At 43.8% G+C, this 11592-nt stretch overlaps 1 protein-coding gene across 7 annotated transcripts in view; it reads right to left on the bottom strand.

Moving 5' to 3' along the window:
• Positions 1-10964: 10964 nt before the first annotated feature.
• Positions 10965-11592, bottom strand: part of GDAP2 (ganglioside induced differentiation associated protein 2) — a 57695-nt gene continuing 57067 nt past the window's right edge. For all 7 annotated transcript variants that reach the window (XM_045816656.1, XM_045816660.1, XM_045816659.1 and 4 more), the window contains one exon: positions 10965-11279. In XM_045816656.1, the coding sequence (XP_045672612.1) occupies positions 11232-11279 (48 nt within the window). In that variant the 3' untranslated portion in view covers positions 10965-11231. The remainder of the gene's footprint in view (positions 11280-11592) is intronic.

The raw sequence follows: 11592 nt of genomic DNA, 5'->3' as shown, positions 1-11592 counted from the left end.
AAGGGTCAGTCAGAAACAAAGGATATACTAATTTAAATAAAGAACAATTTACAGGGAAACAACAGTAGAGTGGATAAAGCTGAGAATCCAATCAGTGATTTGGAACATAAGGAAGCAAAAAACCAATCAACAACAAGAAGAAACCAGAATCCAAAAAAATGAGGATTATATAAATAGCCTCTGGAACAACTTCAAGAAGTCTAATATTTGTATCATAGGGGTGCCAGAAGGAGAAGAGAAAGAAAGAAATTGGAAGTCTATTTGAAAAAATAATGACAATTTCCAGCCAAGATGAAGACATAGGCAGATATACTTGCTTCCTTGCACAATCACAAGGACAACAAATTTAAAAACAAAAAATAACCAGAACTGCTAGAAAATTGAACTGTATGGCAGTCCTACAAACAAGGAGTTAAAGAAGAAACATTCATTCTGACTGGTAGGAGGGGTGGAGACAGGCAGCCAGGGTGGAGAGGACGCTCAGCAAAGTGGCAGCTGGCGGTCCCCCATTCGCACGTGGATAAACCAGGAGGTACAACTGGGGAGTGAGGCAGACTGTGCAACCCAGGGTTCCAGTGCAGGAAACTAAAGCCTCAAAACCTCCAACTGAAAAAAACTGAGGGTTGAGGCAGCGGGAGAAACTGCCAGCCTCACAGGAGAGTCTGTTGGAGAGGCCCATGGGGTCCTAGAATGTACACAAAACCGACCGCCCAGGAATCAGCACCAGAAGGGCCCAATTTGCCGGTGGGTGCTGGGGAAAGTGACTGAAAGACGGCACAGAGCCGGGCAAGCCACATTATTTCCTATCAGACTCCGCCTCCATGCGCAGTGCCACAATGCAGTGACTTGGGCTGCCCCGCCCTGGCAAATAACTAAGCCTCCACCCCTTACAGTGTAACAGGTGTGCCAAGACAAAGAAATACGGCCCAAATGAAAGAACAGATCAAGGCTCCAGAAAAAGTACTAAGCGATGAAGAGACAGCCAACCTATCAGATGCAGAGTTCAAAACAATGGTAATCAGGATGCTAACAGAAATGGTTGAGTATGGTCACAAAATAGGGGAAAAAGTGAAGGCTATGAAAAGTGAAACAAAGGAAAAAGTACAGGGAACCAATAGTGAAGGGAAGGAAACCGGGACTCAAATCAATGATTTGGAGCAGAAGGAAGACATAAACATTCAACCAGAACAAAATGAAGAAACAAGAATTCAAAACAATGAGGAGAGGCTTAGGAACCTCTGGAACAACTTTAACTCTTCCAACATCCAAATCATAGGGGTACCAGAAGAAGAGGAAGAGCAATAAATGGAAAACTTATTTGAACAAATAATGAAGGAGAAGTTCCCCAATCTAGCAAAGGAAATAGATTTCCAGGAAGTCCAGGAAGCTCAGAGTCCCCCAAAAGTTGGATCCAAAGAAGCACACACCAAGGCACATCATAATTAAGTTACCCAAGATTAAAGATAAGGAGAGAATTTTAAAAACAGCAAGAGAAAGGAGACAGTTGCCTACAAAGGAATTCCCATAAGCCTATGAGCTGATTTCTCAAAAGAAACCTTGCAGGCAAGAAGGGGCTGGAAAGAAGTATCTAAAGTCATGAAAGGCAAGAACCTACATCCAAGATTACTCTATCCAGCAAAGCTTTCATTTAGAATGGAAAAGGAGATAAAGTGTTTTCTAGATAAGGAAGGTCAAGTTAAAGGAGTTCGTCATCACCCAACCCTTATTATATGAAATGTTAAAGGGTCTTATCTAAGAAAAAGATAAAAAATATGGACAGTAAAATGACAAGAAATTCACAACTATCAACTGAACCTAAAACAAAAACAAAAACAAAAATGAACTGAACAACTAGAACAGGAACAGCTTCAGAGAAATAGAGATCACATGGAGGGTTATCAGTGGGGAAGCAGCATGATGGGGGGAAGATACAGGGAATAAGAAGCATAGATGGTAGGTAGAAAATAGACAGGGGGATGTTAAGAATAGTGTGGGAAATGTAGAAGCCAAAGAACTTATCTGTACGACCCATGGACATGAACTGAGGTGCGGAAATGCTGGTGGAAGAAGGGCGGGTACAGTGCAGTGGGGAATAAAGGGGAGGAAAAAACAGGAGACTGTAATGGCATAATTGATAAAATATCCTTAAAAAAGAAATAATTGCTAATGTTTTGCTATGCTTTTTATATTATTTTATATATTCAAAGGTAGAGTCAGGATTCAAATCCAAGTCTTGAGTCCAAAGTTCATGCGAAAATAATTTAATATAGATCATCAATATCAGTTGCTTATGTTTTGTGATCTTAAATTATATTTTCTCAATCTTGTTATAAAATTAATGTTTCTGTGGAGGGGAAAGGACTAAGGTTACTCTTCACAGTTGTATGAATGTGCTAATAATCACACTGACACAAAATAAATGTAAATTTTATTAATAGGTTGCCATGCTAGGTTGTGGTCCAGTAATGGATATGAGAACCATTAGGTTCAATTTGTACATTATCTTGGACATTTATGATCTGTAACTAATGAGAACCTAAAACTCTCCCTGAATCCTGATACAGCTTTTGCAGAAAAAGAACTTTCCCCCAACCTGTATTATCCTGATTGTCCTTGACAGTTCTGAAAAATAGTATGCAAACATCTTAAATTTTACCTGTGAAATATATCTGAAAAAATTGCTTTATCTGTTTTTTAAAATAGCTATTTAGTAAGTCTTCCGTCTTTTCCTAGTTTTCTAAACTAAATTCTGGAGTTCTGAAAAATGAGCAAGCATACCAGCAGGCTGGGTTTTTTATGGTCTTGCTTTTTTCCTCTCTCGCTGGGTGATGGGAGAAAATACCAGGAGAGGTTTGTAAGACAAACTCAGTTATTTTCTTAAACAAGGATAGTATGTATCGAATTCAATTTTTTCTTTAGTTACTATATCATGTTTGCATAGATTATTCAAGTAGTAGAGACACCTGAAATAAGGCTGACATTGAATTCTGTTAAGCTCTGTTTTAAAAATATTTCCCTCTATGCCATTTTATATGGAAGCACAGTGATAATCTATGTTGTGGGTATTACTGATTCTTCTTCCATGCAGCCTCTTCCCCCATCTATAGGGTCTTGGATGTAATGAATGCATGCCTTTCCATCCATACACGTGGGCTATCAAGGCAGAAGACACGCGATACTTCAGAGCCTCATCCTATATCCCAGCATAAGACAATGGTTCTGGCTTCACATGTACAGGTAAGGCCCAAATCTGCCTGATTCTCTCCATTTCAGCAGTGTCTTTTGATGTAGGTTATGAGCCCTACTTCAGTTCAAGTTATTTTCTTTTTTAAATTATATTTTATTGACTATGTTATTACAGTTGTCCTGATTTTTCCCCTTTCCCCCCTCCACCCAGCACCCCCCACCCCCTCAGGCAATCCCCCCACCATGGTTCATGTCCATGGGTCATGCATGTGAGGTCTTTGGCTTCCCTGTTTCCTCTACTGTACTGTACATCCCCGTGGCTGTTCTGTGACCACCTATTTGTACTTCTTAATCCCCTCACCTCTTCACCCCTTCCCCCACACTCCCATCTCATCCAGCAACCATCTATTTTCTTAAATAAGTCCCTTTAATATTTTTTAGAATAATGGTTTGGTGATGGTGAACTCCTTTATTTTTTTTTCTTGTCTGGGAAGCAATTTATCTGCCCTTTGATTCTAAATGATAGCTTTGTTGGGTGGAGCAATCTTGGCTATAAAGACCCTGTTTTTCATGACTTTCAATATTTCTTACCAATTCCTTCTAGCCTGCAGTTTCTTTTGAGAAATTAGCTGATGGTCTTATGGGAATTCCCCTGCAGGTAACTAACTTCTTTTCTCCTGCTGTCTTTAAGATACTCTCTTCATCTTCAACCTCTGGCATTTTAATTCTGGTGTGTCTTGGAGTGGGCCTCTTTGCACCCATCTTGTTTGGGACTCTCTGTGCTTCCTGGATTTGCATGTCTGTTTCCCTCAACAAATTAGGGAAGTTTTCTTTCATTCTTGTTTTAAAAATATATTTTATTGATTATGCTATTACAGTTGTCCCATTTTTTCCCTCCCCTTTTCCTCTGTCAGCAGCCACCTTGCCCATCTAGTCCAGCTGCTCCGTCCACCTCCTTGCTGCTCATCCTCTCCGCCCCAGCTGCCCATCTCCACCCCTCCCACCAGTCTGGTTCAGTATTTAACTCCTTAATTGCTGGACTTCTATGCAGTTTGACTCTCTGGCAGTTATGGTTGTTCTTTGTTTTTAAATTCGTTGTTGCCCTTCTTCTTTTGGTTGTGGAAGGAAGCGAAGCCTACCTACCTATGCTTCCATCTCAGCCAGAAGTCAACCATTAGCTATTCTTTCTAATCAAGGCAATAGTAGCTGCCATTTATAAATACTTACTATGTATTTTCATGACCATTTTTGCATTCCTCTCAATTATTCGATGAGTATGATTATCCCTGTTTAATATTTGCAAACACTGAGGCTCAGAAAAGGCTGAGAAACACGCCCAAGGTCTGGACCCAGATATGCGAGAAGCTGAAGCCCCAGTGCTGCTAACCAGCCTGACGAGTTCTGGTGGGGATCTCCTGGCTATCTCCCTGAACTATTTGAAAACGCTTATTTGTAAAGATGTATGACCCCTCTGTTCACTGCAGCATTATTCACAGTGGCCAGGACATGGAAACAACTGATGTGGGCGTTGACAGAGGACTGGAAACAGGTGTGGCGCATACACACAATGACATACTACTCAGCCGTAAGATGAAACACTGCCATCTGCGACACCAGAGATGGATCTTGAGAATATCACGCTAAGCGAGGTAAGTCAGACAGAAAAAGGCAAGGACCATATGATTTCATTCAAATGTGGGATATGAAGCTGAAAGCAACAAATGAATAAACAAAGGAAACAAACGCACAGACATAAACAGTGCGGTGGTCACGAGAAGGAAGGGGCGGTGGGGGAGTAAAGGGTAAAGGGGGTCCAAAACATGGTGACAGAAGGGGATTTGACCGTGGGTGGTAAGCACACAATGTAATATACAGATGATGCATTACATACTGTATACTTGAAGCCTATAGAATTTTACTAGCCAATGTCATTCCAATAAATTTAACTAAAATTAAAAAAAAGTTCTTGTGGGGAGAAAGAGAGAGAGAGAGGGATGTAAGTGTGTGTGTTTTGGGAAGGGGAATCCATGAGTTTGCTATGAGAATTAGGTATTTGTTCATGTTGGTAAAAGCTTTTTTTTTTTTTAATATTTTTTTAAGATTTTATTTATTTTATTTATTTTTAGAGAGGGAAGGGAGGGAGATAGAGAGAGAGAGAAACATCAATGTGCGGTTGCTGGGGGTTATAGCCTGCAACCCAGGCATGTACCCTGGCTGGGAATTGAACCTGCGACACTTTGGTTCGCAGCCCGCGCTCAATCCACTGAGCTACGCCAGCCAGGGGGTAAAAGCTTTTAAAAAATAGTTAATATTCATGTTCTGAATTCTCTGGATAAGTGCTTTAAAATCAAGCATTACCAGAACACTTCGGTGCCTAGTCTGCATTAGCATGCACTGGCGCGTTAGTGCGGTTCTGCTTTCGCTGGGGAAGGCTTATGCAGACCAGAGGCTGACTCAACAGGGGGCCAGTGCTTTCCAGCCAGATGAAGACCAAATGACATCACTGTGTGCCCAGCAAATGACAGCAACAGTCGGCACAGAGAAAAATAGTGGGAGAACCGAGCCAGCGCCACAGCACACGACAGCACACGCACACTGAACTCATGCTGAACTCAGAAGAACTCTTCCTGCGGCACGCAGCACCGCGGGCACGTGGCGGCTTCGTTTTGGCAAGGCACCCACATCCATCGTCCTTAGTCAATGTTATCTTGAGTTTCATTAGTTTCCTAGTTTTGTTTATGTCTGATCTGTAAACTTTCAGTTTTAGATTTGTGCAAGAGCTATGCAGCTTTATGTTCATATACACTTAGGTAACATTGTAATAAGTAAAATAAAAACCGAGGAGCTGAGGGGATGTTTCCATATTCCATTTGAGAAACACGGCTCTCTACTGTACTGGCTGCGTGTGCGGGCTCCAGTAGGTCACACAACCCCTGCCACCACCCACCGCGCAGGGTTTGCGGGAGGACGACATGAGATAATCAGCACGTGAGTACCAGCCCATGGAAGGAATTACAATGACAGTTTGGTCTCCGCCTCAAAACAGGGAAAGTAAGGCAGCTCAACACGGTCTAGGAGCTTTCACACTAAGTGTGGTCTTGGGAGCAGTGGCATAAATGCCATGCAAGAGCTTGTTGGAATCCAGGCTCGCCTCGAAGACCTACTGTATCAGAAGCTGCATGTCCATATATCCCCAGCTGACGTAATATATGCACACTAAGGTAGGAGAAGCCCTACTTTAGATCTCCAAAGAGGAGGCTGATGGTAAAATTTGCAGCATATGCACTATTCTGCTGGTTGATTCTGGTGATTAGAGAAATGCCAGACACACATGGCCAAGGACTGCCCTCTGGAATTCCACACAAACATGATCGGTTTAACACTGGTTCTTCATAGGCTGTGTTTGCAGAGTGGGAACCTCTTGAAAAGGGATCTAACTTTCAACTCAGAAAGACTAATGTGTATTTTTAAATAAAAAATATTCACAAAAGCTTTCTGAATTTTGGATAAATAAATCTTAAGATCATGTGCATCGAAACACTTTTTGGTCTCCTATGCCCAAGAACAATCACAATCTCTCACGTACATTAAGCTCTTAAAATGTTTTGGCCCACGTGATCTGGCCTGACTAACTCCTGGATCAGTGTACGATGACCGCGTGCTTGCACTAATGAAACATATTAACCATGACCTGAGGTCATGCTTTTTGATGTTAGAGAGAGGAGAAGGGAGAGAGAGGGAGAAAATCAGTGATGTGAGAGAGAAACATCCATCGGCTGATTCTTGCACGTGGCCCGACCAGGGGCCAACTCGCAACCTAGGCATGTGCCCTGACTGGGAATTAAACCCACGACCTCTCAGTTTATGGGACGATGCTCCAACCAACTGAGCCACACTGGTCAGGGTGAAACACATTTTAAAATGTGTGCCTGTGTATATAAAATGTATTCGTTTTAATTGTTAAACAAAAATATTAGCTCACATTCAGCAGCTATGATTTTGTTAGTGTAGTTCACCTACAGAATATATATGTTTTCTTCTTGAATTTGGTAGTTCTGTACATTTAAGGCATGCTGTACTTAAGATTCAAAGGTACTGTTCTTGGAAACAGAAAACAAAGTTAACTAATATCCAAGAGAGCCACTAATATCTACAATGACCTTGATACTATCAAACGGCAATTTTGGTAGAATCAAAAATTTATTGCTCTATTTTCTCCACATCTGGGCCATAGAAAATCACATTCAAAGAATGTAAAGCAAAGCAGATTATTTTGTGTGTATGTATAATATACACGTGTGTGTGTGTGTGTGTGTGTGGTTAGGCCTACTAGGCAGTCCTTACAATTTGAGTTTATTTATTTTTTGATATGACCTAGATTACAGGCAGAACCCTCTTTTATCCTTCCTGGTCTCAGCCAATCACAAGCCAAGAATCAATCACATACCCTGAGGCATGTAACAAAATTGTCAGTGCAGCTAAAAAAAAAAAAAACCTCTCATGCATGTTAATTGTGACGACGATGACTTAAGAGAAGCACAATCTGAAACTCACTGGCCAGCACTCGCTTTAGAGTTTTAGATGTGCTCTTGTTATCCTTTTGGTCTGTCATACAATCACTCCACTGCTCCTAGAACCACACAATTCTCTTTCTACTACTTCAAATTCTACTTTTTAAAAAGATTTATTTATTATTTTTAGAGAGAGGTGAAGGGAGGGAGGAAGGGAAGGAAAGAGGGAGAGAAACATCAACGTGTGGTTGCCTCTCAGGTGCCCCCTACTGGGGACCTGGACTGCAACCCAGGCATGTGCCCTGACTAGGAATTGAACCAGCGACCCTTTGGTTCAAAGGCCGGCACTCAATCCACTGAGCCACACCAACCAGGGCAACTTCAAATTCTAATAATTTCTGTTCATATATTAAGCAATTTAAACTCTATATACATACATACACAAACAATGTATCAAGGGAAACAGAAAAAAGTAGTTTTTAGCTAGCACTGAAACTACACTTTATCGCTTTCCTATTAACTGCTGCAAAGAAAAGTTTAAACCATTACCTACAGTTTTAATTCATTAAACAATATCTGAACGAATAGAAAACAGGTAGAAATAGACTAACCATTTTTCTACTAAAGTGATTATACTCATCCAACTCTACAAACAGGAGATATTTTAATCCTTTTGATTTTAGATATTTTATAAAAAACCTACCTCCATTTTTTCTTACCAAAAATATCCTGAAAATCTTGATTACTCTCAAACTACTAGAGATGGAGTATCCTTAAAAAGAGCACCAGCCAATGAAATGATATATATTAAAGAAAATCTTTAAAATGTGAACGAACCTCTTTGGCCTTGAAACCTTAAGAGTCTAATAAAGACTAAGCTTTTTCCAAGAGGTTCTGGTTGCCGCCAGGAAACCTGGACACAGACGACCCGAAGAATCCGGATATACGCTGAAGTAGGGAATGTGCTTGTTTCAGAAACCCTATTCTGCCTCGCGTGACTTAATGAAATAACCTAATATTTTGTAAGTGGTCTCCTCCTCGGTTCCAGCAGCACTGGGCACGAGGGAAGGCTAACTGAATTAAGGGCCTGGCGGTGCTCTGATGAACACCAGATGCCGGCGGGGCCCCCACCCAGCCACCCCTCCGCCCTCTGCCGTGGCCCCGCACATGGTGTGTGCTGCGCAGGTGACCCGGCAGTGCGACAGAGGCAGCAGGACACTGAGCGTTAATCACGTCCACATTGAGGCCGCCCCGTCCCACTCCTGGGACGTGAGCTCACCAAGAAGCTTCATCGTGTCCCACTCCAGACGGCTCTAAGAGCGTGAACTTGGTTCCATACTGGGTTTCGTCTCAGTGAGAAGAGCAGCCCTTATCTTTCGTCTCCACTGAATTGTGAAATGTGGCAGATGTGTATGTATGTAGCCCTATGCCACCTGTATGCCCTGGGACAGCAACTGAACTAGAATCTCCATGTACGTGGACTCCTGCTGTGCCGCTGAACAGTAAGATATTGCTCTACATACAGCAAAGGGAACATCCTTGCAAAATTATTGCCTAGAAGAAACGGTTCATACAAATTTGCTTCCTTTCAAATGGCGAAGTGGCCTGTAGCCTCTGTTATCTACAGAGGACATGATTCAGGCCAGGAGCCCCTGAGAGGTAGCCACGTCCAGTTCTAACAAAGCAAAGGTGGCATATTTTTGTAACTGCTCCTAGGGAAAAGGTGCCTCAAACATGACCTACCAACTGGCTGCAGAAGATGAAGCTGGCTTTTCAGATCTTTCAGGGTCGGGGCTCCAGGGGCTAAAGAAAGACTGTATGGGAGGACTGGCCCACTGGACCCCAGGACCTGAGCCGCCAGGAGTCCTTGACAAGCAAGCATGCAAGAACAAGGGGTTTCTACTTCCTGCAGGAGGAAACTGTGTCCATTACGTGCGGAAGAGCGCTCATCTGAGTAACGTGAAGCCCCTTCTTGTTTACGTGGGAAAACACAGGAGGCAGATGACGCAACTGTAGGGGACTTCTCTACCGGAAGTGAGGAGGAGTATGTTTCTTTTACTTCCACTGAAGAAGCAATGCGGGCACAGGGAATGGGAGCCTTGGAAGCAGCAATCCTGAGCGCGCTGAACAGAAGACTTCTACCTTTCCTTCTCCAAAATGCCCGTGTACACGCTGCGGTGAAGGAGATGGCCGGGTATAGAATGAAAAGGAACATGAAGACACCCAGATGGAAATGATAATGGTTTGACCTTAATTCAAGAAGAAATGCTTGCAACGGTGAACAGATGCCTCTTGTTAAAGTGTAGCGCTGGGGGAGGAGGAGGCCAGAAGGAATTCTGGACAAAGCGGGGAGGAGGTCCCCGAGATCGAGATTTCGCTCGAACTCTTGTCCCAAGAGGAAGAAAATCACTCCAAAGGTGCTAAGGACAGGAGGAGTGGCTCGGAGCACTCCCTCAAGCACAGCTGTTATCACTGAGAAGGCTGACCGAAGACAGCCCACCGCAGAAACTCCCCTGGCCTCCTCACCCAGGCACTGCATGCCCTTTCTAAATGCTATCCTCGTGACACTTCGGTGAGGCAGGGGGCGTAATCCTGTTTTGTTTGCACACCAGCCAAGGCACAAACAGAGCCTGAGGGACACAAGCGGTCTAGCATTTTCTTCACTGACGTAGGCAAGCAGGACACGTCTGTCGAGGGGGCAGCTCTGCAGCCCAACAGGGCCGTCCAGGGCTCTGGGAGGGGGCTTACTCGCCCAAGGCTCCCCGATCGAGTGGCAGGAGATGCCCGCACTCAGGGCGCTCACACACACAGTCCTTCGAGTGAGGAGACCACATCCCCCACGAGTGCAGCCAAGAGGCTGGAGATGCCCACTGTCTTCCTGTTTCTCCCACTGTTGAGACCAGAATAATCTTAACAATCATATGCTCCAAGGAACTTCAGTTCTTAAAACTCTATCTTAATGGTACAGTGAAATTCTAAGACCTATACTCTGCTAACGATTTTGATGCTTCTGATAAGATACATTTCCACATCCTTGGTCCCCGACACTGCTCTCTGATCACAGCCACATTACCTGTATGAAACGCAACGCCAGGACTGGAGGCGACAACGCACGCAGTCGGCGTACATGGGTTTCATGTATTTGGAGAGACACTCAAGTGCACAGAGGCGGCGTGCAGCGGCGAGAGACGACGGGAACAGGACTGGTGGCGTGTCTAATGGAGAACCCAGGGTCCTCGCAGGAAACCGGAGAGACTCAAAAGCTGCCCCCCAATTTCTATTAACAACCCTCTAAAAATGAGCATCTTCATTTGATACAAATATACAAATTGAAAATAAGTGTGCAATTCAGAATGGTCTACCGTCTTCAGATTGCTTGTGTGCCGAAAAATATACGGTCAATAAAAAAATACCAGAGAGGTGGGGACAAAAGGCTCTCTGGGCGTGTCCAGCAGAAATGAGTGTCACTTCAGCAGGCAGAGGTCCAGGAGACAGTGATGTCCTCGGGAACCAGCAGCACTGAGAGGTGGCCGGTCACAAATCCGGTGATGGGGGATACGACGTATAGTAAGGCCCGTTTTCCTGTGGGAAGGAAAGAAGACAAGCACACTGAGTCACAGGTTCGCTCTGACAGGAACGTGAGAGAAAGGGCTTACGGTCGGTCGGCGACACAGCGTATGAAGAGCGTCTGGCGCGGGCCGGGGCAGCTCCCCTGGACCAGTCGGAGACGGAGTGCCACAGGCAGCCAGGTCAGGGCATCATTGTCTGATTGCAGTACCACTTACTGAGTCATCTGCATGCTGGAAACCTAATCAGTGTTTTTCTTTCCTTACTCCTTTATGTCCTCAAAGAGTGCCATGAAGCAGGTGACACTCTCGTTTTACAGAAGAGGAAA

The sequence above is a fragment of the Phyllostomus hastatus genome, unplaced genomic scaffold (assembly GCF_019186645.2).
Source record: "Phyllostomus hastatus isolate PE091 unplaced genomic scaffold, TTU_PhHast_1.1 phas_scaffold_216, whole genome shotgun sequence".
Taxonomy (NCBI): domain Eukaryota; kingdom Metazoa; phylum Chordata; class Mammalia; order Chiroptera; family Phyllostomidae; genus Phyllostomus; species Phyllostomus hastatus.
The sequence above is the reverse complement of the archived record's forward strand: the minus strand, read 5'-3'. Positions and strand labels throughout refer to the sequence as shown.